This window comes from Pongo abelii, chromosome 19, assembly GCF_028885655.2.
Source record: "Pongo abelii isolate AG06213 chromosome 19, NHGRI_mPonAbe1-v2.0_pri, whole genome shotgun sequence".
Taxonomy (NCBI): domain Eukaryota; kingdom Metazoa; phylum Chordata; class Mammalia; order Primates; family Hominidae; genus Pongo; species Pongo abelii.
Window position 1 is genome coordinate 92,853,297 of NC_072004.2, and position 26,419 is coordinate 92,879,715.

Consider the following 26,419-nt stretch of genomic DNA (forward strand, 5'->3'; position numbering starts at 1 on the left):
GAGTGGGCTGGGGGTGGGTGGTCAGGTGGATCCTGGAAAACCGTCCTCTGCAGGTCCCGCTTTCCCCAGTGAGCGCTCAGAGCTGGTCCCAGGGAGCCGGGCTAATGGTCACCTCGGATGATGCAGGGGTCCATCCCCGTGAAACCGGGCCCATCACCATGAAACCGGCCCCACAGAAGCTTTTGGTTCCGGTTCTGTTCTGCCCTCCTGGCTCTTGCTTCCAAAGTAGGGCTCAGGATAGCTCTGAATTCCCTGCTGAAATGCAGCTTCCTGGGCCCTAACCCAGCCCTCCAGAACCAGAGTTTCTGGGGTGGGCCCTCTGCTTGTCTAGCAGCCTGCAGGGGACACTTGTGCCTGCCAGAGCAAGTCTAATAAGCACTGCTGTAAACCCCTCGTCCCCACAGCCTTCTGGCTCGTCTCCCTTTTCCTGCTAGGATCTGCATCAGGATTAAATGCCAACATCAGGGATCAGGTTAGACTTGTGAACCCTGAGACAATACCTGCATCTTTTTTTTTTTTTTTTTTTTTTTTTGAGACTGTCTCGCTCTGTCATCCAGGCTAGAATGCAATGGTGCGATATCCACTCACGGCAACCTCCACCTCCAGGGTTCAAGCAATTCTCCTGTCTCAGCCTCCCGAGTAGCTGGGACTACAGGCTCGCACCACCACACCTGGCTAATTTTTGTATTTTTAGTAGAGATGGGGTTTCGCCATGTTGGCCAGGCTGGTCTTGAACTCCTGGCCTCAAGCGATCCACCCGCCTCAGCCTCCCAAAGTGCTGGGACTACAGGCGTGAGCCACCGTGTCTGGCCTGATACCTGTATCTTGACCGAGCTGTTGTGGAAACATTGAGATTCCCTTGATAGTTTTGTCCACAGAGTGAATGTTTAGGAACTGGCGAGGGATCTCCCACCCCCACCCAGATGGCGGCCTAGAGGCAGTGTTTCTGACCCTGTGATGGGATTTGTCCCTCTTGCCCAAGAGACTTTAGAGATGTGGCCCCTAAATGTGGGGGCCCCTGTTGGGGTGGGAACGGGAGCTGGCCCTGGCCATTGTCCAGTGACCCCATCTCGGTGCCTCGATCCTAGCACCCTCGATCTCAGTACCTCCCCTTCCCCGGCTCCGCGCGGAGGTCACGTGGCTTGCGCTGAGTAATCCTCCACCGCCCCCGTCGCGTTCCTGCTGCAGGGAAGCCTTTCCAGGGAGCCAGCTGACACATTTGGCCTCCATTATTTGTTTTTGAACAGGAATGAAAGGAGAGAGTGAGTAAGAAAGTGGCAGGAGGTGGGGGTTGCAGAGTAGGGGAAGGTCAGAGAGAGGGGAGGAAAGATCTGGAAAGTCCAGGCATGTGCTCTGGAAGCAGGTGCCAGCGATGAGCTCATCTGGAGGGTGGCCGCCCGCCCTGAGCCCTGCCTGGGGCCAGCAGGGAACACTCTGCCAGGGCATGGTCGCTGGGAGCCTGTCCTTGGCTCTCTTTCTGCTGCTTTGAGTGCTGAGCAGATTTGTTTCCATTTTAGGGACAACACAAGGAGGCTGTCATTCCACCCCTAGCCTTATTAATATTTCATGAATCATAAGTGACCACTTACTGCGTCCTGACGTACTCCAGGCGCTGGGCTCGAAGCTTTATGTGCTTCATGGGATGTATCCGCACTATTGCCGTAGAAAACGGTTCCTGTTACTACTGTAGACAAGGCACCAAGGCACAGAGAGGTTGAGGAACCGGCCCCAGGCCATAGAGCTAGAAGCGGCTGACCCTGGCTTTGAACACAGGGCTGCTTGACTCCAAAGCCCGAGCTGGTTTGCAGCGAGGCTCATGGTTTCTGTGCCACTGTTTGAGCCTCTGGTCGAGCCCGTTGGCTCGGTGGGGGGGCCCATGACCCACCAGCTGTTCCATTATGTGTTGTGGACACCTCCACGGCCCGCCTGGGTGGGAGGAAAGGGGCTTCAGGAGGTGGGAGGGGTACAGGGAACATAGTCCAGCCTGCTTGGACCCAATACCTTGACCTTCAAGGTACCCCTTGTGGGTGGCATGAGGCTAAGCTCTTGTTCTTCTCCAGGACTCTGTTCCTGTGAGGGCCTTGGGGTCCCTTGCTTTTTTCTGGGGGCCTTGCTGGTCAGGATCACAGAGAAGTTCTTTGCTGTTGATCTTTCTGCCTCTGTATCTTTTGGCAAGCCATTTTATGACTCAGTTGCTTTGTCTGTAAAATGGGTTGAATAACATTGTCCTGCCTCAGAGGGTTTTTGGGAGGATCAAATGAGACCTGCTGCACAGAAGCCCTTTGTAAGCCATGCTGACTAGCGGTTGCCGGACCCCCAAGTGAATGGGCATCCAGGCACTGAGTGTGTGGACTCAGTACTCGGAAAGAGGGGCTGGGGGTGCCTAGAACTCCTGGGATGCTCGGACCACTGCTCTGTTCAGATTCTGAGCTGCTCCTTGGCCAGTTTAATTCCTGTCAGTAGGGTGAGGGTAACCAGGACTTACGCATAGTTGGGCGAAGTTGAGTGGCCACATGTGGAAGTCTAGCGTCCCTCGTGCAAAGTGGGCAGGCAGCCAAAGTGAGCTCTGCTCCAGTCCCCCCACCCCCAGGGCTGTTCCTGGCGCCCTGCCCTCCCCCAGAGCCCCACTGACCTGCACCATGTGACCCGGGCCTGGGAAGATGGGCCCAGCTGTGGGAGGTCGTGCGGGCTGGGGACTGAGAGTGCCGGAGGAGGGCCTCCCAGGAAAACCCAGCTGCACAGGAAGCCGGGCCAGCGGCCTCCGGAAGCCTCTGGGCTTTGCAAGCTGGACTCCCCGGATCTGTGGCTGTGGGGCCCTCTCCTGCCTGCAGCTGAGAGCCCTTGACCTGTACTTGAGGGCTTCAGAGGTCTGGGAGGGGGATGTGACCGTGTCCCCAGGGTGAAGCCCACCCGAGTGTCACTCTGGCTACAGCCCTCACCTCTTTCTGGCCCCCTCTCTGGTCATGGGGACGCTGCCTGGGGGTGGGGGGGGTTCCCTTACATGGAAGGAGCTGCAGCTGAGCTGGCGGGCCTCACACACCCCCAAGGCCGCCTGACTTCCAGCCTCCAAGTGGGGCTGCATTCACCACTCAGGACCTGGAGCCTCAGCCAGAGAGGGACCCTCCACTGCCTCTTTCTCTGTCTCTTGGGAAAGGTAGGGTCTTTGTGCCCCCTCCCCCCAGCGACGCGGCATGTTGGGAGGCTAAGAGGAAGCTTCTCACCCACTCATCTACCCCTCGACCCTCCCAGCCAGCAGAGTTTTACCTGTGTGCTTAGAATCTGTGTGTGGAGCCAGAAGTCACAAGGTTGGCCCAGCTGTGTCTGACCCTGGCTGTGCGGTCTCGGACAGTCCCAGCCTTCCTGGAGCTGAGAGTCCTGATCTGTAGAGGAGAGGCTGCTGTGCTGGCCCCGCAGGGTCCTGTGCAGAGGGGAATGTGTACAGCTGTGAGTTCAGGCCATGCCCTCAGACAGGTGGATAGGATCGGAACAGTGGGTCAGGACGGCCAGAGGGTCCCAGCCTCAGGAGGAGGCCTCCGCACCTCCCAGCACCCCCACACCAGGGAATGCAGCCAGGCCCCCAGGCCTCCCATCTCAGGAAGCAGCACCCCGCCCCCCACCTCTGGCTGCCTGGGCCTGAGAAGTTGAGCATTCTTCCTGAATCTGAGTGCCCTCTGAACCCTGCTTGGGTAGTTGTCCCTCCTGAACTGACTGCCTGTCCTACACAGTCCCCTGTGGTTTGCCCCACAGGGTGGCCAGCGAGTACCCTGCACAGCACACCTCCCCCAGGAGCGCTGCCTGTGATGATGGTGTAAAGGGTGCCCCCCCGACCCCCTGGAGGCGTGCAGTGGCTCAACAGCGTGAGCCCAGGAGCCCCGGTGAGCTCCTGGATGGAGAATCTGTTCAGGTCACTCCCCAGCCTAAACCTTCCCTGGGTGTCTGCTGTACTTGGGGTGCTGACTCATCGTGGGGCGGTCTGTGAGACCCTATGTCACCTGGCCACTCCCCTCAGCCCCTGTTTACTGCACCGGCCCCCTGGCCTGGCTGCTCCTGGAACATGAGGGCTCATCCTCACGGAAGAATATTCACTTGTTCCCTCCTGGAAAGTCCCTCCCCAGACCTCCTGGCCACCTCATTCAGGTCTTGCTGAAGCGCTGCCATCTTGGAGAGGCCTCCCTGTCACCCGCAGTTAAAGCAGCCCTCCCGTGCCCGTGGGTGGCTTTCTGTGGGGCATGGATGAGTATTGGAGAGTCTTGCCGTTTATTTGTTCATATGCCCTCTGGGAGGGCAGGGGACACTGACTTGTGTTGCAGGTGCCTTGCATGTCACGGGTGCTCAGTGAATGCCTGTTAAGCATTAGGGGAGCACAAAGGAGGGAAGCCTCTGTCCAACTGGAGCAGTCAGGGAAGACTTCCTGGAGGAAGTAGTATCTGGTCTGCTTAAAATGTGGAGATTTGTCTGTATGCAGACACTAGGTTAGAGGGCAAAGGGGCATTATCATAACTTAGCAGACAGCTACAAGCAGCTAAGGCATTGCTATGACATGGACTGCTTGTGGTTGGAGCTAAGAAGGAGTCAGAGACAGAGGTCCCTGTGCTCTGGAGTGAGTCCTTGGGGGAGGCTGAGCTCCCAGAATGTGGGGCCGCCTGTGCAGAGGCCGGAGGTGGGAGACACACCTGTGAGTGCCGGTGAGTGTGGGGTGAGCCACTGGGCTGGATCAGAAGATGGGAATCCCTAAACCCACCAACCAGCCTTGGTGCCCTGGGAGTGACAGGAGACGGGGTTTCTGGGGGACTAACCCAGCACAAGTGGACGAGATGGGATGCAGGGGAAAGGACAAAGCTCCCTGAGGCTTTGGGAAGCTGAGTTAGGGTAGAGCCATGACAGGGTGAGTTCCAGAAACAATCCAAGAAAAAATAGCTAGACTGGGTTTTCCCTTCACTGTAGGAGATGCCCCACTTCACTTCCCCCATCCTCCGGGTTCTGGCTATGGGCTGGGTACAGTGAATGGGTTCCATCTGCAGGGGTAGTCACACCCCTTGGGCACAGCTGCTTCGTGCACTGTGTTGAGATGGGATCTGAGGCCGGGAAGAACAGCTTCTTCTGTAGGTTGACATTGTCAGGCTTTGGGGACGGAAGGATGGCAGGGTGCCTGGAGCATCTCCTGTTTGCCGTCCACACTCTGTGCCTGCCTGCAGGGCCTTGAGCCCTGCCTGTTCTGCCTCTGTCCTGGTCGGGAACTTGTTGGAGCCCATAGGGGCAGTCAGGCTGGAACAGGAGGAGACCAGGCCGGCAGGGGAGCTGAGAGGGGGCCCTGGACAGCACCCAGGGCTGAGTCATCCTGGGCTTGCCCGACTTGCTATTTGGAGCTGTTCCTGCCTGCTCATCATGTGCAAGGTCCTGATCCACTCAGGTCTGTTTAACCAGCGCCCCTCCCCAGGCCCAGTTTGCCTTGTTTTCGTTCGATTCATTCATTGTCATCACTGCCATCCTTGCACCACGTAACTAGCCTTTCCAGCATGCCAGTCACCAAGCTCAGGGCCCTCCGTGCATCTCCTGTAACCCTCACAGCAACCCGGGAGGCACAGAGAGGCTGAGTCGCTGGCCCATAGTCACACAGCAGGTATGGGGCATTGCCAGGATTTAGCCAGATCTCTGACTCTGGGGCCTTTCCAGGGCCTTGGGTGAGACACCGGCAAGGAAGCAAGGTATGAACACTGACCGGCCCTGCCTTGGACAGAGCTCGGGGACGGTGGTCTGGCAGGCCCAGCTGACACAGTGACCCTTGTGCAGGTTCAACCATTGGCAAAGTGTTCAAGTACACACAGAATCTCAACTGGGGAGACAGGTGAAGCGGTCAAGGGTGGGCTGTGAGTGACGGGTGGACACTGTACCCACTGGCAGATCAGCTGACCTTGGTGCCTTCTGGAGCCTTTCAACTTCCTTATCCAGAAAAAGAGGAACTAACAATTCCACCCCCAAACTGGGTGGGAGTACCACATTCGAAATTGAAGCAAAGCTGGTCCGTGTCACAGGCTCGGCAGATGTTAGCTGTGCAGGCAACTTAGTGACCATTTGAAGTAGGCTGTGCGGCGGCATCCTCATCTTGCAGATGTAGTCCAGAGAGGTTAGGGCACTAACCCTGGGTCACACAGTGACAGCTCAGGCTACAGAGAGCAGTGCTGGATGGGATGGGAGGGTGTTGGCAGCTTCAGGCACAGGCTGGGAGGGCTGTGGGGTCAGCAGAGGGAGGGCACACTTCCCAGCTGGTGGGGTTCCCTTGTGCCTCAGTACTCGTGTGGGCCCAAAGGAGCTGGAAGGAGGGAGGTTAGAGCCACCCCTGGGTTCAGAAGCTGATAAGCAGGTTATTGACTCTGAATTTGCCTCATCGTATGTACATTGGGGACAAATTTGGGGATTTAATGATATAATGTAAGAAGCAGACATGTCACAGCCCTGGGTATAGTCAGTGTATAATAAGTGGTAAGTCCTCGGAGGAGGCAGCCGGTGGGAATGGGAGCATCTCAGCAGCCCTCCGCCCCCTGCTCCTGGTTGCAAATGTACCTGTTCTTGGCTATTTGTGCCCAAGCTCCGTGTCCTCCAGTGTGTGTGAGGCCAAGCTCCTGGGGCGGGGACTTGGGGGTGTGTCTGCAGCTCCTGAGGCCAAGACCAAGGCCAAGGCCGAGGCTGAGGCTGAGGCCACCTTGGTGAGGAGGAGATTGCAGGTGGAGAAGCTCGTTGACCTTGACCTTGATCTGACCATGATTTTGATGGTTCCGATGCCGTCAGCACCCAGGCCTCCTGCCCTCGCCACGACTGGCTCCTGCAGCCCACCTGGCTGAGAGGTGTGCTGGCTCCCGCAGGCTGCGAAATGGGGACATCACCGGGCACCTGGGCTACAGCGTGCTCGCCGATTGCATTTGGGGAGGGACTGAGGGCTGATTGTGTTGTGGGGATGTTGGCAGAGAATCAGAGGGGGCATCCAAAAAGGCCAACAGTTCGGCGGGGAGAGGAGGCGGGAGGCTGGTTCCTGTTTTCTGGGCTTTGATCGAAAGGGAACAGGGACACATTTGGGGACAGTCTCCTTCCTGGAGGAGGAAGGGCTTAGGGTGCTGGTGTGGAGTTTGCGCAGATGGGGATAATGAGCTGGAGGGTGCTGGGCAGGAGCTGGCCAGTAATGGGCTGACGAGGGAGGCCCTGCTGGCTGGGACTGGTTTTCAAGTGAGCATCCTGAGCTGTGGGGACCCAGGGAGTCTTAGAGACCTTGGAGCTGAGACCCGGCACCACAGAGGGGTGGGCTGTGCTCAGGGCAACACAGCGGATGGGGCAGATATGGCGAAACCTGTCTCTGTACCCCTCTTTCTCCTGCTACAGAACTGGATCCTCCCAGCTCATGGCTGTCAAATCCTTTAGATGTTTCTGGGTTCCATGGGTGCCTTACACTGTCTTCCCTGTAGAACAGCAGACCCTGGGGGTTGGCTCTGATGGTATTCACCATGGGGTACCCCATGCAAGCACAGTGCTTTCACGCCCAGCCTCCCAGCCTGTGGAGTAGGCCCGTGTCTGGCCAGCCTCATTTTGTGGCCAGAGGAGGGAGACAGTGGTTCTGGAGACAGGAGCTGGCCGGGGGCTGCCCTCCCAGCCCCCTGTTCTCCCAGCTCATCTCCTTGCCTTGGGGGTGCTGGCCACCCTCCCCCCGCCAGCTCCACCCCCAGCTTTCTCTGCCTGAGCTGTGACCCGTCAGTAGGGGGCAGTGGAGGCCTTGAAAGTCCTTGGAGAGGACTTTGAAGCAGTTTTTACAAATCTGTCCCTGGAAAGTCTCTCCTGTCACACCCCCAGCAGCTCCCTCCCTCCTAACATTTTTCCTGGGGTTGTCATGCAGCGGGGGGTGGAGGAACCCACTAGGCCGTGGATAGAGCAGAGCCGTGTTGACACAAACCCTGGCTGAACCCACATGCTCCATACAGCCAGCGGCTGATCACTGGAACCAGGGCAGTGACCTCATAGCAAGGGCCCGCAGAGCAGCCATCACGCATTCCCGATCTTGGTTTCTGGACCCAGCTCTGGAAAAGGAGCCAGATCCCAGCCACTTGGAGCTGTGCAGGGAAGACCCCAGCCCGGTGCTGGCTGACAGCTCACTAGAACCTTTCATCTGCTTGGCCAGACGATGCCAAGGGGCAGAGGTTAGAAGTGCTAAGAAGCAGGCTGAGGGTGGTGGCTCACGCCTGTAATCCCAACACTTCGGGAGGCCGAGGCAGGTGGATCCCTTAAGGTCAGGAGTTCAAGACCAGGCTGGTCAACATAGCGAAACCCCACCTCTACTAAAAATACAAAAATTAGCCAGGTGTGGTGGTGCACGCTTGTAATCCCAGCTACTCTGGAGGCTGAGGCAGGAGAAACTCTTGAACCCGGGAGGCAGAGGTTGCAGTGAGCTGAGACTGTGCTACTGCACTCCAGCCTGGGCAACAGAGCAATACTCCGTATCAAAAAAAAAAAGAAGAAGAAGAAGTGCTGAGAAGCATCTGTCTTCCTGATTGAAAAGCAATCTTTGCTGGGCGCGGTGGCTCACGCCTGTAAATCCCAGCTTTGGGAGGCTGAGGTGGGAGAGTCGCTTGAGGCCAGGCGTTCGAGACCAGTCTGGGCAACAGAGGTGCCAGGTGTAGTGGCGCTTGCCTGTAGTCCCAGCTCCTCAGGAGGCTCAGGTGGGAGGATTGCTTGAGTTAGGAGTTCGAGGCTGCAGTGAGCTATGACCACACTACTGTACTCCAGCTCCTGGGTGACAGGATGAGACCCTGTCTCAAAAAACAAAACACAAACAAAAAACCAACGTTTATCTTTTGTGATTTTAAAAATCACACCTACTTGTGACAAAATAATTAAATTAGAAAATGTGAAGGAAATGATCAATAATAATTGCATCCTCCAGACAAACACTGTTAACATGTTCGCGTTTCCTTCCAGTCTTTTTCTACATAGACACTCAATACTTATTAATTTGTTTTGAACTAAAGATGGTTTTCTCTTCTTTGTATGAGAACCACCTCAGCCAGGCACGGTGGTTCACGTCTATAATCCCAGAAAGCTGAGGGAGGCAGATTGCTTGAGCCCAGGAGTTTGAGACCAGCCTGGGCAACATGGCGAAACTCCATCTCTACAAAAAATACAAAAATTAACCGGGTGCAGTGGCACGTGCCTGTGGTCCCAGCTCCTCTGGAGGCTGAGGCAGGAGAATAGCTTGAGCCCAGGAGGTGGAGGTTGCAGTGAGCCAAGACCGCGCCACCGCACTCCAGCCTAGGCGATGGGAGTGAAATGCTGTCTCCAAAAAAAAAAAAAAAAGATTCCACCTTGCCACCTCTCTCAGGGATTTTCATCCTTTCCACTTTTCGCCCAAGACTTGCCCTATAAAAGGTTGAGGCCAAACAGTCATGAGAGGGTGGCACTGGATGTTCAAAAAAATGTCTTGTGGCTGGCGGGACTTGGAAACAGGTTGGAGAGGTTTCAGCAGAGGGTGGACCCCTCACATGCTCTCTCTGCGTGTTTCATGGGGCTGCCTGTGAGACCGTGTGAACCCGTGTGAACCAGAGCCCGGCTGGGAAGCCACATGCTACCTGGACTCTCTGACCTTTCCTGGCAGCCCAACCTTGGCCAATACGCTCAGCTATGTTCCCCTCTGTAAAATGGGCTAATAGAAATGTCCACTCAAGAGACGTGATGAGAAACAAATGTGTTCATAGAGCAAAGTGCTTAGAACGGTCCTGGCACGACAGGAGCCCACGTGTCAGTGCTGCCGATGGCACCGTCATCACGGCGGCGTTGGCTGCTTTGTTTCTCCCTTGTCCCTGTCGCCTTCTTCCCTCAGCAGGCTCTCATTCACTTGTTCATTTATTCATGGCCGAGGCCCCGTCTGTGCCAGGCCTGGTGCTGAGAACGGGGGTAGAGAGATGGGGGCTGTGCCCCGCTCCCTGACCCAAGGGTTCCCTTTGCAATGTGAAGTTCTTGGAGACTGGACCCTCAGGCTGTTCCACCAGCCCCTCCTAAGGCCAGCTTAACCCTTCCGTGCCCATTTTCTGAGCTGTTAGAGGAGGAGAGCGGGAGGAAGGATGGAGTGGGGTTTTTGTGAGAACTGAGCGGGGGGTGTGTGAGGCCCTGGAAATGGTGACTGCAGCACTCACTCAGCATTAGCTTTTGTTGCAGTCGCTGTTTGGAGAATATTCCTGGATTTCAGGACACTGATGACAGAAGGTGGAACGCTTTTTCTGGAAGCCATCAAGAGGGGACCACCGCGGCGGCTGAGCAGAGTTGCTGACTTGTGAGCTGCGGCCTGACCATAGTCACTGTTCTCACGAGGGAGGCCCCCTGCAGTTCCCCTCCCAGGAATTTCTGGCCCCTTGGCAGGGGACAGTTCAGGGCTGGGGGTGGGTAGTGGTGTCCGCAGGCCCTCTGCAGGCGCTGATTCTTGGAGTCAGAGAATCCCCTGTCACCGTGGGGGGCTGTTCCCTCCTGCCCCTCCCCTCCCGCTGTGCTCTCAGCTGCTCCAACGGGATGCTTTTGGCCTGAGAGACAGAAATCCCAACTCAGAATGGCTTCAGCTCTCAAGAGAATTTGGAGCTTTTTTGTGCAAAATGAGATGTTCTGAGCATCGAGGATGCTGTGGCGGATCCTCCATCCAACCATCTCCAGCCATGGTGTCCCTCTCAGTCACAGGATGCTGCAGCCACGTTGTAGGGAAGGAGAGCCTCCCTTCCTGTGAGCCTAGAAGCCCCTCCGTGCAGCCCCTTCACTGGCCATTGCCTGAAACCTGACCTGGTGGCTCCTGCCCCAAGGAGCAGAAAGGGGGTTTGCTAGGTCAGGGTGGGGCTGGGTGCGAGGAGGCCCCCCCAACAGGGTCTGCTCAGGTGTCCCTCCTGTTGGGGCAGCAGGGAAGGGACCCACATGTGGCACTGGGACACGGAGAGGCTTTTGTGCCTGTGACGGCCAAAAGGGATGGCGCCCCAAAAGGGATGGCGCCCCAGCCGCGTTCCCACCCACCCCGAGGCCCAGCATGGCCATGCCGGAAATAGCAGCATCATCCCCCTCACTGTCCTGGCTTGTTTTCAAGAGGCCGGAGGGGTGGGGCTAGAGCGGGCGTCTGACCTGTGGCTGGATCTAGCTGCCCGTGGACAGGCTGTGGAGTGAGTCTGCAGAGGAAGAGAGATGGGGAGGCCGGGATCTTCCCCTGCACCTCCCAAACCCCCGTTCCCTGTGAGTTAGATGGGGAGTGCACCCCTGCCCTCCCCTCCTGGGTATCCCCCGCCCCCGCCCCCACCCCAGGCACTTGATGTTGCCTGTTCGTTTTCCCTCTCTGCCCCTCCCACCGGCCCTTCCCATATGGTCCTAATTAGGACCTTCCGCCCGTTGGTGGATGGGCAGAGAGGGGAGCTTGCTGTGGGGCCTCCCCCGATCGGGGGACTTCCCAGCACAGAGTTTTCTGGCCTCCACAGGGACGCCGTGTGTGTCTGTGTGAGTCTGGCATGTTAGAAGCGCGAAGCTGCAGCTGTTCTGTACGTTTTTCACATTTCTCACTTCTCAAAGGCCCTGGGTTTGGTGTTTGTGGGCTGGGGATCTGTGTTGGGGTCTCCAGGAGGCCCATGGTGGGAGAGGCAGGGCCCCTTCCCCTTTAATCTGGGCAACCTTGCTTTGGCCTGCTGTCTGTGGAAAGTGCCCTAGGATACGGTGGCAGGACTGGCTGGGGCTCTGGCTCCAGGCCCGGCGCCAGCCCCTGTCAGACTTACTCTCCTTGTGCCTCCGTTCACCCTGTCCACCCGCAGGGCCTGCAGGAGCATCCTGAGAGTTGGTAGGGTGGCCTGCCCGGCACCCGCCCAGGGTCTGCTGGTGGGTTGCTGAGGCTGCGGTGAGGTCTCCATGGCTCCCTTGTCCTGCACATTGTTCCCTTGGTGTGTTGTCTTGCTAGCACATGAGCCCGTACTGGCTCTGAGTCTGCAGCCTGTTTTCTTTGCCAGGTGGCTAAGCAGGGTGGCAGGCAGGGTGGCAGAGTCCCATTGGCCTGCAGGGGACCCTCTGTGGGCTGCAGGTAGTCCCCTGTGGTTCCAGGTGCGCTGGCGGGACCTGCACCATGACCCCTGTCAAAGCTCACATCCAAGGCATTTGTGGGCAGCCCTGCCCCAGACATGAGGGTTGGCATTTTCTCTTGCACGTGAAGCAAAGACCTGTTTGAAGGAGGGTGTGGAAGCCTGGGTGTGATGAAGACAAGGACCGGTGGCTCACCCCTCTTGCACCTGGACCTTGAGTGGCAGGCCTGGGGCCTTCAGTCCTTAATTCAGGAGGGTAGCCAGTTGCTGGAACTAAGAGTGAACTTCAGCTGTTGTTGCCATAGCTGGAGGGAAGAGGGGAAAGGAGGGGCTGCAGGGGAGCAGAGACCTCACCCTCCCTCTGCCGGCATTAGGCTGCCGGTGCTGGACGGGGCCCTGGCAACCGTGGCAGGAGTGGTGATGTCCGATGATGGTAACAAGGGCTTCCTGAGGATCCCCGAGCTGTCTTAAGGGCTCTTTACCTGGAGTAAGTATCCCCTTCAATCCTCCCAACAACACTGTCAAATTGATTCTGTTGTTATTCCCATTTCACCGATGAGGAACCCACAGCCCAGAGATGTTAAGTAACCTGCCCAAGCCTCCCTCTGAGTATGGCACAGGGAGGGTCCGAATGCGGAAAGTCTGGCTCCAGTGCCCCCATCCCTAACCACTGTCATTTACCTCTTCGGCCAGCCCTCTGATTGCAAAACCTGAGGCCCAGAGAAGTGCAGTGACTTGGCCAGCTCCGCACAGCAGGTTAGTGGCAGAGCTAAGCAGTGTCTCCCATGCCCTGATTCTGTGGCCTCTTGAGGTGGCTTACCCCTAAACACACCCCACATTGTGGCTCTGTTTCCTCCTCTCCTCTGAACCTGCCAGCCTCTGCTCAGGCAGGGAGAAGTAGAACAACCATGCCGGGTGGGTCGTTGTGCCCCAGTGCCATCTGCCCTACACCTGATTGGCAGCAGAGTGGCCCCTCCTTGGGGTGGTCTGGAGGTGCCAGTGGTCACTCATCAACACAGCCCAGTCTCACACATGTCACTCCCAAAGGATGTTGACACAGAATGAGGCAGCTAGGGGAGGTGGACACTTTGGCACGAGGGTGGCGTTCCTGGTAATCTGTAGTGCTGTCGTCTTTGGCTGCCTTTGGTTGGCATCTCACCCCCTCCTGGCTGTCCTGCAGCCACCCAAGGGAGGTCAGCGTGTAGCCTTCATCCCGGGACTGTGTGAACGCAGCAGCACAAGCTTGCCAGCACTGCACTGCGGGATCTGGAGGCCTTTGCCCCTGAGCCCTGCCTCTGTGTAATCCCTAAAGCACGGACCTCTTAGGGGCTTCCGTTAATCCACCTGGAAAAACCTTACACTGTTTAGGGCTTGACGCAGGGCTAAGCATGGAGACGTTGCTGGAGGACCGAGGGAGAACTGAGCGTGTGTTCTCTTGGCCTCAGCCTCGTGTGTGTGTTCATGCGTGGGTACTTTGCTGTCCACACTGGCTTCCACGGCTGGGTGGGAGTGGGAGTTGAATTCAGCTCGGCGGCTGCCTTTCCACCCTGCGGGCCTGGTTGGGGAGTGTGAGGATGCCTGCTGGAAGCCGATGTGCACGAAAGAGTTAATGATGGATCCCGTTTCCTCAGCCCCCTCTCCAGCTTTCCCAGGGAAAGGGCAGGAACAGAGAGGCCTTATCTTCAGAGGAAGGGGTGGGCGGGGACACAGCGCTGTTCGGCACAGGCCCCTCTGAGCCACCCTGCATGTTTCATTCCTCCGACTTCTGCAGCCCAGCTGTTCAGAGCGGATCCAGAAGGTGGAGAGAGGGTTCCCAATAAGCAGAGGATGGAGTGAATGTGAGATTCATTACTGGGATTTGGCAAAGCAAAGAGCCTCACTTTCTCCCCGCAGATGGGACGGGGGTGGGGCTGGAGCCAGCGGGGTGGGGGTATCCAGCAAGAGCTCCTTCCCATCCTCCCACTTCCTTTGCCATGGGCCCCCTCCTCCACGCAGAACCTCAGCCTGGAATGATCACGTGTCCAGCTTTCCTTGCCCCTCTCCTGCCCCGCTGGAGGGAGTGGCCTGGCCCCTGGCCCCTGCCACCTACACCTCCTGTTTTGCTGCACTAGCCTCGTGGTAGGGGCTGCGGCAGAGGTGGGCAAAAGCCGCTTCTGGGCAGCCAGCCCCCATCCTAGGAGTGATGGAAAGTCCTTGGGGGTTCCTGCAGGGTGAGCTGACCATTCTGGCCCTTGTAAGGACACCCAGGAGAGGGCCAGGGTGCCTCTATTTGGGGCACAGCATAAAGAACAGCCCTAAGTGTTTCTTAGGCAGGAGGGTGCTGAAGCATTGAAGCTGGGATTTAGAAGCATTGTTTGGGGTGGTGAGTGGAAGATGCAGGACACAGATTCACGCGATTGTGCAGATCACCTGGCCTCACTCCCTCAGTTTACAGAGGAGGAAACTAGAGGCTGAGAGAGGTGAAGTGAGTTCCCTAGGGTCACACAGCCTAGCCAGGCCCAGGGTGCAGACCTCCTGCTCTGCCTCCCCGTGCCTATTCGGTTGGCATCAGCGTCCCTGCCCTGACACCCCCGTGTGGCAGCTGCTGTGATTCTGTAACTCCTCACCCTACCCCAGTGGGGCCCCGCGAGGGAAAGAAGAACGCCCTGTGCAGAAGTGGTTGGAAAGCAAGAAGCCTGGAGAGAAGTGAGGCCTCTGCGGTTTGGCCTGAGTCCAGGACTCATGGCCTGGTTCCCAGGGATGGAGCACTGACCCCTCCCTTCTACGCCCCCACCTCACGCCCCCAGGAGCTCCCTATGGGGAAGCCGGAATGGACCTGGGCTCAGAGATTGTAAATTCATCTTGCTGGGTGTGTGGCTGCCTTTATGTAACCAACTCTCACGGAGAAGCCAGGGGACGGCTCTCAGTACTCTCGGGGGTCCCTCAGTGAGGTGGGAGGACCTCGGGAGGTCAGGAGGCTGTTCAAGACCTTCTGCCCCTCAGGGACCAGGTGAGGGCTTGTTGACCGCTCTGGCCTCCTGATGCTTCTGGTGGGGAGACCACAGAGGGGCCTGCCGTCACCATCGCCAGTGGCCCTGGCCTGCCCAGTCGTCCTTCTGGGGTGGCCAAACTCCATGCTGCAAAAGCCCAAGTGAACCCCAGTAGTGGCCTGGGAGAATCATCTGTCAAGAGCCAAGGATGGAGTTTCTGGGGAGGACTTTCTGCTGCCCCCCAACCCCTTTGGGGTGCATTCTCCTGTAGCCCCACTCCCTATAGGAAAGTCAGGTGCCTCCAGAAGCTTCTCCCTGGCCCCAGGCCAGAGGTGACAGTGGACGCCCCTTGCTTGAGCTGGTGACTGTGGCTGGTTGTTGGTGCCTGGCCCTGCCCTGCACTGTGCACCCATTGAAGGCGGAATCCTCCGGGCCTCTCTGGTGGCCGTGCATGGGTGAGCAGCCCACGACACATCTGCTTCCACCATCGTGTGGGCCGGGGCTTTCAGAGGGGCTGGGGGCTTGGATGGCCCTGCAGGGGTTGCTCCTGGTCTTGTGACCGAAAGGAGCTGAAGGTTTGGAGAAGCTGTTGGGCCGAGATCAGTTCTTCTAGATTTGGCGAGGAGGGAACAGATGCTCACGGAGCTGCTCCAGGCGCCGCACACACTGCCTCACTCTGTGCTGACAGCCAAGGGGCTGGCTCCCCCCCACCCCCATTTTACAGATAATGTGCTCCCCCAGTTCCTTAGTGGTGGAGCCAGGATTCGAACCCACGCAGGCAGCCTCCTGGGCCTGTAGTCCTACCCTTCATCTCCCTCCAGGACCTAGGTCTCGGGGTTGGCAGGATAATGACTCCCAGAGTTGAGCACATCCTAATCCCCAGCACCTGGGACTATGTTAGGTGACATGGCAGAGCCAGCTAAGGTCGCTAATCAGCTGCTCTTAAAATAGGGAGATGATCCTGGATAATCCACACGGGCCCGCTGTCATCACAAGAGTTTTTAAAAGTGCAATAGACCATCTGAGGGGTGCAGCGGGAGAGGCTTGGAAGGAGGAAGGAGGCCACAAGCCAAGAAATGCGGGCAGGCAGAAAATGCAGGAAAACACAGTCTCCCCTGCAGCCTCGGGAGGGTGCGCAGCCCTGTGGACACCTTCCCTGTAGCCTAGTGAGGTGGAGGGTGGGACAAATCTGTGTTGTTTGACATCACAAGTGTGTGGTCATTTGCTACAGCAGTGATGGGAATTGAATGCCATTAGGCAGCAGTGCTCCTATCCCGGAAGAATTAGGAGAAATTCCCCTGTGGATCTCAAGCTCTGGAAGATTCTGAGCTCCTCCGGACTGCTCCAGCTCTGCAATCATAGAAAGGGTCTCCCATGTCTGTTTGGGAGAAGAAAACCCCGTAGCAAAACCATTTCCCCTTTTGACAAATGAAGGCGAGGGTGTGGGCTGGACACATGTTCCCTTTTTGTGGATTTTTTTTTTTTTTTTTTTTTAACACTTAGAATTCTGTAGCTGAAGGAGACTTTGGGGGTTTGTCTGCCTGATTCGCAAGTGAGGAAATGGAGGCCCAGGGAAGTTAAGTGACTGGCCCAGGGTCATGCAGAGTCATGCTGGAATATCAAGCTAGATAGCCCAGCTCCTGCTCCAAAGTGCTTTCCTCCCTGGTTGGGGAGGAGGGTTGGAGGGAGTGGACCCCGAGCAGCAGCAGCATTGGCAGGGGTTGGAAGAGTAGCTACTGTACCCAGGTGCTGGAGCGTCTGGCCACTTCCTGCAGGAACCAGGTGACCCACCATGGCACAGGCCTCTGCTTGTCTATCTGCAGCCCTGGGGGGCCCAGGGACCAGAGGACACTCTGGCCTGAGGGCTGGGGCCTGAGAGAAGAGGTGGAAGTACCCCTAGTCTGGCCTGCCCCCGTGGCGTCCTGCAGGCATCTCCAGCAGCCCAGGGCTCCTAGAGACCTTGGCCGGTGGGCGTCCCCACCTTGCCGCAGCCGCACCTTGTGGCCAGCAGCTTGCGGGACTTGGGCTTTTGCCTGTGGCCCTGAAACAGTCATTTTCTGAGCTGAGTGGTGATCAGGTGAGCAGATCCCCACACCTTAACTGCTGTGATCTTTCTGTCCTGGAGGCTGGTGGGCAGCCTGGATGGTGCTTCATGGCACTTTATGACTGGCCCCGTCACCAGGCTCGTGAGTTGCCCCCCTCCTCTCGGGCATCGCCTCTGCAGGCTCCCGCTGCCTGGGGCGCCTCCTTCCCCTGGAAGCTGGGCCTCTTTGGGGACTCATTAAGAAGGGCCTTGCCGAGTGCTGCCAAATTGCCCCATCTGGTCCCCATTTGTTCCACTTACCACCCTATTTTATGTCTCCTCCTTGGGTCTAAGATCTGAGCAGGCAGGGCCTGTGAGGCACCCCAGGTCCCCTGATGCTGCCAGCACCCAGGGGACTCTTAGTACATATGTAGGGAGGGAAGGAATGAAGGAAGAGATGACTTGGGAAGTCCTCCAGTTCCCATTTGTAACTGGCACATTGCGACAAAACGCTCATGGCGTTTTACCTTTTTCATATACCTTTTTTTTGAATTTATTTTTATTTGAGATGGAGTCTCGCTCTGTCACCTAGGCTGGAGTGCAGTAGCACAATCTTGGCTCACTGCAACCTCCACCTCTCGGGTTCAAGCGATTCTCCTGCCTCAGCCTCCTAAGTAGCTGGGATTATAGGCCCTCACCACCATGCCCGGCGAATTTTTGTATTTTTAGTAGAGACGGGGTTTCACCAAGTTGGCCAGGCTGGTCTCGAACTCCCGACTTCAGGCGATCCGCCTGCCTTCGCCTCCCAAAGTGTTGGGATTACAGGCGTGAGCCACTGTACCTGGCTTTCATATACCTATAAAAGAGAATTTGCCCAGAAAATCTTTCAGATGCACCTTTAGGGTTTTAAGGCACAGATACATGAAGCTTGTCAGTGAGCAGCTGCTGCTTATTCCTTTTTCTCTTCCAACTCAGAGCAGCCTGCGTCCCAAGTGGACAGCTCCTCCCTTCCCCTCGGCTCCCTGCTGCCCACGCTCCCGCAGAAGCAGGGAGAAGAGGCTGGAAGGCGACGCGTGATCATCCGCTGGGCGCCCGCACAGTGCCGTCTGCACAGGTGCCATCTCCTTTACTTGCCACTCTCCTCGATGAGCCCTTTCCCCTTTATGCAGATGAGAGAGCATTGCCTCCCAGAGGTTAAGAAATGGGCCCAGAGTCACTCAGCTGATCAGGGTGCAGCCAGATTTGAACCACATCCTGCTTATCTCCACACCTGCAGGCCTGGCCCAATGAGATGGACAGCTGGGTGGTGGAGACCTTGAGACCCTGGATGGCTCCCAAATAGGGCCTGTAGCTCCTGGACAGGGAGAGTCTGGCACAAAGGGTTTGTGGAGTGAGCTGGGGGAGAAGGTGGCTTACGGTCCCTGTCTCTGAACAAACAGATGGAGGGGTTATTCCAGCATCTTCTCAGCCTCTGGTGTCCTGGGCTCCTGGTTCTGGGAGGAGAGAATGGAGCTGGGCTGATTTGGGCCCAATTCAAACAAGCTTCTTAGTTTGCCATGAGTGACACTTTTGCCTGCCCTGGTGCCTCCGCCAAAAACATGAAGGGTTTCAGAAGCCCCACCCCGGCCTGCTTCCCTCCCAGACTTGGAGTGGGTCTGGGGCTGACAACAGTCTCACGCCAGATAGCCTGAGCAGCCACCAGTGCCATCAGGTCTGACACTGCGGCGCCTGCCCCGGAGGGAAAAACAAGGCCCTCTCTAGGGGATTTTCTGCCAGGTTGTGAAAACAGGCCTGGAGTCGGCCAGCGCCCCCATGCTTAGACACTTCGTGTGGTTTTCAGAGTGCTTTTATGTTGCTAGCTCATATGATCTTCCCCAAAACCCCATAAGGGAGGGCAGGAAGTTTGAGCAACAGCCTGTCAAGCACTCATACAGCAGGTGGTTTCATTGCCCCCAATTTACAGGCAAGTAAACTGAGCTTCAGGGTGGCTACCACTTGTCTCCCGAGCCACCCAGCCATTTAGCCACAGAAAAGGTCATGACTTTTTATACCCCAGTGAAGCTGAAGATTTTTCTTTCCGTTTTTAAAAATGTTGACTCCCCAGGGCAATGAACACCTGGTGCCTCTGTCTAGCCCAAGAGGTGAACGTTTGCCACTTCCGTTTCTTTCCTCCCACCAGACCTGACCCTCCTTTTGTGACGGGAACATCCTGCAGGCAGGCTGTCCTGCTTTCATAGACTTTGAGAAACGGGGTCGAAATTGCCGGCTGTGGGTGGGACAGGCGACACTGCAGTGAAGAGGTGGAGTATTTTTGTAGCTGGGAAGAAATACATTTCCTCTACCCTCTTAGCTTCAGTGTTTGGGGGCCTGCGAATTAAACTCACTGAAGATAAATTAACAAGAGAAAAGACAGATTTAATCACATACGTATGGGATTTCACTGAAAAATGTGACTCAAAAGAGCAGGTAGAAGGTGGGGCCCATGGATGGTCCGAAGGTAGTGAGTTATCTCAGCTGATCACAGTCAGTTACAGATTAGACTCCTTGTTCCACTCTCTCCCCTCTTCCCACTACTGCACTTGAATAGTCTTTTTTTTTTTTTTTTTGAGTCAGAGTCTTGCACTGTTGCCTGGGCTGGAGTGCAATGGCACGATCTTGGCTCACTGCAACCTCCGCCTCCTGGGTTCAAGTGATTCCCCTGCCTTAGCCTCCCGAGTAGCTAGGATTACAGGCACCCACCACCACACCTGGCTAATTTTTTGTATTTTTAGTAGAGACAGGGTTTCGCTATGTTGGCCAGGCTGGTCTCAAACTCCTGACCTCGTGATCTGCCTACCTCGGCCTCCCAAAGTGGTGGGATTACAGGCATGAGCCACTGCACCCAGCCAACTAGTCTTAAAAAAAAAAAAAAAAAAAAAAAAAGAACTTTGGGCCCGTACACTGTCTTAATAGGGGAAAAGGAAGGGGCGAAAGCGCATATTATGTGCCGGGTGCGACGGCTCACGCCTGTAATCCCAGCACTTTGGGAGGCCGAGGCAGGTGGATCATCTGAGGTCAGGAGTTCAAGACCAGCCTGGCCAACATGGTGAAACCCCGTCTCTACTAAAAATACGAAAATTAGCCGGGCATGGTGGTGCACACCTGTAATCCCAGCTACTTGGGAGGCTGAGGCAGGAGAATCGCTTGAACCCACGAGGCGGAGGTTGCAGTGAGCCGAGATCATACCATTGCATTCCAGTCTGGGCAACAAAGTGAGACTGTGTCTCAAAAAAAAAAAAAAAATTAAAAAAAAAAAAGCACATATTATGGCAAAACAAATGAGTTTTTGGAAAGATAAATAGGCCCTTAGGAGCTGAGATGGGAGATGTGAAGTCTTGTGACAATGTTTGCTTAGGTGTGGTGTGGAAACTACTCACATCTTCCAGGGAAGAGTCAATTGCTCCCAGGGAGCAGATTTGAGCCCGTATACCATCTTAATAGGGGAAAAGGAAGGGGCAAAAGCACATATTATGGGCTAGGCACGATGTGCCCAGTGCAGGAGGCAGACATGGTTTATGGTTGCTGTTGAAACCAGTGCAGGGCCTGATTGCTTTGTATTGGGTGTTGAGGATCCTGGTTTTGTATCAGTCATGAGTTTGCAGCTCTGGGACATACTTGATGTTGGCTCAAGGGGAAACAAGGTTGGAGGGGCGGGGTGGTTGGATTGGACGTGGGCCTGGGGCCATTGCTGCTCTACAAAGTGGTCGTCACACGGGAATAATAGAGCTGGCTGCAGACCACAACCAACGCTATTATTTAAAAGTAAGGTCACACTTTTAATAATAAGTCACATTTTAAGTTATTATCAATTTATAAGACACACTGTTGGTATAATGACAGCTTTTCCAGAAGGATATAAAAAGGCATGTTGGGCCGGGTGCGGTGACTCACGCCTATAATCCCAGCACTTTGAGAGGCTGAGGTCAGCGGATCACTTCAAGCCAGGAGTTTGAGACCAGCCTGGCCAGCATGGTGAAACCCTGTCTCTGCTAAAAATACAAAAAAAAAAATTAGCTTTGCGTGGCGGTGCATGCTTGTAATCCCAGCTACTGGGGAGGCTGTGGCAGAAGAATCACTTAAAACCCGGGAGGTGGAGGTTGCAGTGAGCTGAGATCGCGCCACTACACTCCAGCCTGGGCAACAGAGCCAGACTCCGTCCCCCCCCAAAAAAAAAAAAAAAAAGAAAAAAAGTAAAAAGGCATGTTGAAGGTACCTGCTTGTGGAAAGTTGCAGCTTGACAGGAGGTAGGGCGAGCACTTCTTAGAAAGGAGGAAATGGGCCCTCCTGCTGCAAAGACCCACAAACATAGACTGAGGCCTGCAGCCTAGGAGACTCAAAAGAGGCAAAGGTGAATAAGAGTCAAGGTCTCCAAGTCAGGGTCTGACTGTGGGGTGGGGGTCACATATGATGGAGGATGTCAGAAGGGCTTCCTAGAGGTGCTGACATTCACCAGGGGGGATTTTAGGTGGGGTTTGCGAGACAGCAGGACCTGGCTGAAGAGCGTAGGCTCCTTAGACAGGAGTGGGAATTCAGGCTTGAAAATGAGTTGGCCAGATTGCAGGGGTCCTCGAATGCAAGCAAAGAATTTCAACTTTAACAGAGGAGCCTGGGAAGCTGTTTGGGAAAAGGAGTGATAAAGCCGGAGGGGTCCTCCAGCAGAGCCCTGCATGGGCGGGAGGGAGTGAGATGGGAGGTGGGTGTTGGTGAGGGACGATCCCAGTGGTCCAGGGGAGCAGTCATAGGGTGGAAACTAACCTTGTGGGGTCTGGGCAGGAAGGGACTGATTTGAGACACGAGGAAGAAACAGCCAGTAGGACTTTGGTGAGAGGGCTGGGGGTCGGGGAGGGGGTGCGGGGAGTAGGAGCTTGAGTCTCTGAAAACAGGCAGTGTTCCAAGGGGGAGACCTGAGGCAAGATGTGGAGAGGCAGCTGAGCTGGGAAGCTGGAACGGAGGTGTGGTCACCCCAGGAGACTAAGTCAGGGGGCGAGGGGACCCCTGGGAGCTATCCAGACCCCAGTACTAGGGAATACGGAGGGGAGAAGAACAGGCTGGTGCGTGTCAGGCACTGCCCTCGAGGTCAGATGGGGTGGGGCTGTATATTAGCCATGAGGATTTTGAGACGGGCGGACGCCAGATGGCGCGGGCTAAGAAGTGAGTGGGCGGTGAGAAGCTAGAAGCCGCGGTGTAGACCCACTTTGAGAGGTTGGGCTGTTCAGACAGGGAGAAAGTTCACAGTCTGAGGAGGTAGGTAGGTCAAAGGAAGAGGGTTTGCTTGTTTTTGAGACTGGGGCATCCTGAACGTTCTCCCAGGCCAAGTGAGAAGAAACCAGAAGAGGAACATGTCACTCAAATGTGCTGAAACAGCCCAGCAGCTGCGCTGCCTCACAGAGAAAATGTGCAGAGGCCCCTCTGTCCCACCATGCCTGCCTGGGGACGGCCTTCACTCGGGCTACTCAGGGTTTCCCCAGCCTGCCCACCCAAGGGTGGCAGGAGCTGTGGGTGCTCCCAGCCCCTTCTCAAGGTCGGTCTGTGGGTAGAAATGTGGGCTGCCTCGGGGCGTCACAGCTGCAAATGCATACCAGCCCTCAGAACCACATTCCTGCTCCCCAGCCCTTTCCTCTGCACCCCCATGCAGAAGCACGGCCACTGGCTCACAGAAGAGAGGGAGGGATGTTGCTCTTGGCATTTGATGGGAAGCATCTGCTGCATCCCACTGGGGTGTTGCCCAGGATGGATTGGAAAAGAGTTGGCAGGAAGGCTGAGCTCTGTGCTCACAGCCTGGCTTGGTGGTGGCCGAGGAGCTTGGCAGGAGCAGAGTGCAGGACCTGGGAACTGGGGGCTGGTGCATGTGTGCATGCACGTGTGTGTGTGTGTGTGTGCGCGCACATACACGTGTGTGCTGGGGGGGGTAGGGAGGAAGCTGTGAAACCACATCCCCTCCTCTCTGCTGCTGTGTTGCTGCATGTTTCAGCAGCACGTGGGTGTAACCGCACTTCCTAGCAGGTGTCAGCCTCCAAGACTGTTCAGGGCTCTTCTCCCAGTTGGCTGAGTTGGAGGTGGGAGTCCCAACTGTCTCCTGTGGCTTCCAGAGTGGGACCTTGCTGCGGGATAGGCTGGCCAATGCTGCTCTCTCCCCTGTGACCTTCTGTTGGGTGGGTCATGAGGAAGGACTGTGGGTGTTGCCCACAGACAGGTGGACATGTGGCAAGGACACCTTGGGGCCTTCTTTCTGACACCCCTTGAAGGGGGCACTTTCTCAGCTTTGAGATGAGTCTCTGTGGATGTGGGAAGCTCACTATCTCGAGAGCAGCAGCCTTGGAAAATCCAACACAGAACCCCGAGTGGGGGCGGGAAGGGGTCCTGTCCTGCTCACTGGCTGCCTGGCAGAGTTCTGCACAAGGAAGTGCCTGTGTTGCTGTGGGCGGAGGAATGGACTGAGGGCTACATTTGCTTCCTGTTGCCGCTGTAACTGCTTATCACAAACTCAGTGGCTTAAAGCAACAGAGACTTCTTCCTTTACAGTGCTAAGGGTCAGAAGCCGGAGATCAGTCTCACCGGACTAAAGTCAAGGTGCTAGCAGAATCCATTCCTGCCTCTTCCAGCTTTGGGTGGGAGGCTCTGCTGGAGTTCCTTGGCTTGCGGCTGCATCCCTCCAGCCTCTGCCTCCATCCTCATACAGCCTCCTCCTTCTCTGCAGTCAGATCTCCCTCTGCCTTCCTCTTTTTTTTTTTTTTTTTTTTTTGAGACGGAGTCACCCAGGCTGGAGTGCAGTGGCACAATCTTGGCTCACTGCAGCCTCCGCCTCCCGCGTTCAAGCGATTCTCCTGCCTCAGCTTCCCGAGTAGCTGGGATTACAGGCATGTGCCATTACACCTGGCTAATTTTTGTATTTTTAGTAGAGACAGGGTTTTGCCATGTTGGCCAGGCTGGTCTCGAACTCCTGACCTCAGGTGATCTGCCTGCCTCAGCCTCCCAAAGTGCTGGGATTGCAGCCATGAGCCATCACACCTGGCCTGCCTCCCTCTTAAAGGACGCTTGTGATTTGGGACCCACCTGGGTAATCTCTTCATCTCAACATCTTCAGTTACATCTACAGAGCCCCTGTTGCCACATGAGGTAGCACAGTTTGGGGAGGGAGAGTTATTCAGCCTACCCTAGGGGCCTGTGGTGTATCTCAGGGCCCTTTTGATTTTAAGATACAAAGCAAGAAAACAAACTGGCTCAAGGGGAAAAAAGGACACGTTGAATTCTGTTGTTTTAAATGTATATGTTTTTATTGTGCTAAAATGCACAGAACATAAAATTTGCCATTAGTATCATTGAGTACATTCACAGTGTTGTGCAACCACCACCACTGTCAAGTGTCAGAACTTTTTCATCACCCCAAAGGGAAACCCCGTATCCATGAAGGACTCAATCCCCATCCGCCCTCTCCAGCCCTTGGCAGCCACCAGAATGCTTTCTGTCTCCATAAATTAGTTTTTAATAAGTGCAATTCTGTGTGACTTTAAAATAAATAAACATATGCATGATGAGTTGCTTATTGGAAGGATATCCATGCGGGGAGGCCGGCGTGTGGAGTACCTAGGCCTCCGGAAGGGCAGGAGTTGAAGGGGCGTGGATGTGCCGCCCTCTCCTCCCCTTGTTCCTTCCTTGGGGTCACTGCCTGAGTATCCCTCTTTGCAAATGGCTCCAAATACTGTCTCTGCCCCCACGTCTGCATCGCCTCCTAGCTTCAGGACCCTCCACCAAAAAACATTCCAAGCTTCAGACTCACTCCTGGGAAAATTCCAATGGCCTCACTCTCCCTTTTGAGCCAGCCAGATCCCATGGCCTGTGGCAGGCTGCCTTTGAGTCAGGGGTGCGTCCCTGCCTGAGCACCTGTGAGCTAGGGAAGCAGGACAGGCACACCCAGGGAAGCAGAAGAGTCGTCGGCAGTCACAGTAATTGATATCTTTGGAATCGTCTAAGAGATACTTAGCGTGTGCCTAAAACATTCATTTCTTTTTTTGTTTGTTTTTTGAGACAACGTCTTGCTCTGTGTCGCCCAGGCTGGAGTGCAGTGGCGTGATCTCAGCTCACCGCAACCTCCTCCTCCCGGGTTCAAGCGATTCTCCTGCCTCAACCTCCTGAGTGGCTGGGACTACAGGCGCACACCACAACGCCTGGCTAATTTTTGTATTTTTAGTAGTGACGGGGTTTCACCATGTTGGTCAGGCTGGTCTTGAAGTCCTGACCTCAGGCAATCTGCTCACCTTGGCCTCCCAAAGTGCTGGGATGCCAGGTGTGAGCCAACATACCTGGCCCACATTCATTTCTTAGGAGAAGCTCTGCATTTTCTGACGGCAAAATGTCCCCAGGCGGGTGACACTGATGGTGGGATCTGTGGCCTCACCAGTGTCTTATGAGAGATGCCGCTGTGTGTCTCACCAAGCTGTGTCCTATTGTCCTCTAAATGTGGCTTGTAGACATGGTGCTGAGAATGATCTGAGAGGCTCAAATCATAATATGGTCCAAATCAACAGGTCTCTGATGACCTGGTATTATCCTAGGATCAAATTGAGACTATCCGAGGATGGGCGTGGTGGCTCACGTGTGTAATCTCAGCACTTCAGGAGGCTGAGGCGGGCAGATCAGTTGAGGTCTGCAGTTCGAGACCAACCTGGCCAACATGGTGAACCCCCATCTCTACTAAAAATACAAAAAGTAGCCACTGGATATGGTGGCGTGCGCCTGTAGTCCCAGCTACTTGGGAGGCTGAGGCAGGAGAATTGCTTGAACTCAGGAGACGGAGGTTGCAGTGAGCCAAGACCATGCCATTGCACTCCAGCCTTGGCGAGAGAGCACGACTCTGTTCCCCAGCAAGCAAAAAAAAAAAAAAAAAAAAAAATTGAGACTCTCCAAGCTGCACTGTCCAGCATGATATCTGCTGGCTGCACGGGGCCATTGAACACTTGAAATGTGGTGACTCCAAATGGAGAGGTGCCGTGTGTGTGAAGTGCACTCTGGGTTTCAGAGTCCTAGCAAGGGGGAAAGAAAAGAATGTCAAATATCTGTCATTTTTACATTGATTACATGTTGAATTGATATTTTGGGCTCTGTTAAGTGAATGATATTAAAATTAATATCACCTGTTCTTACTTTTTTTAATGATTTCTTTTTTCTTTTCTTTTTTTTTTTTTTTAAATATGGGGTCTCACACTCTTGCCCGGGCTGGAGTGCAGTGGCGTGATCTCGGCTCACCGCAACCTCCGCCTCCTGGGTTCAAGCAATTCTCCTGCCGCAGCCTCCAAAGTAGCTGGGATTACAGGTGGCCGCTACCA

At 55.6% G+C, this 26,419-nt stretch overlaps 2 protein-coding genes across 10 annotated transcripts in view; both read left to right on the forward strand.

Moving 5' to 3' along the window:
• Positions 1-26,419, forward strand: part of SEPTIN9 (septin 9) — a 217,729-nt gene that overhangs the window by 139,391 nt on the left and 51,919 nt on the right. The window lies entirely within an intron of this gene.
• LOC100441518 (uncharacterized) lies at positions 13-26,290 on the forward strand. The gene has a single exon (XM_054535779.2). The coding sequence runs from the start codon at positions 22,516-22,518 to the stop codon at positions 23,020-23,022; it is 507 nt and encodes a 168-aa protein (XP_054391754.2). The 5' UTR covers positions 13-22,515; the 3' UTR covers positions 23,023-26,290.

What these genes read in the sequence shown, in the direction of transcription:
- LOC100441518 (XM_054535779.2), top strand. Translation starts at nt 22,516, where the DNA reads ATGCCTGCCTGGGGACGGCCTTCACTCGGGCTACTCAGGGTTTCCCCA.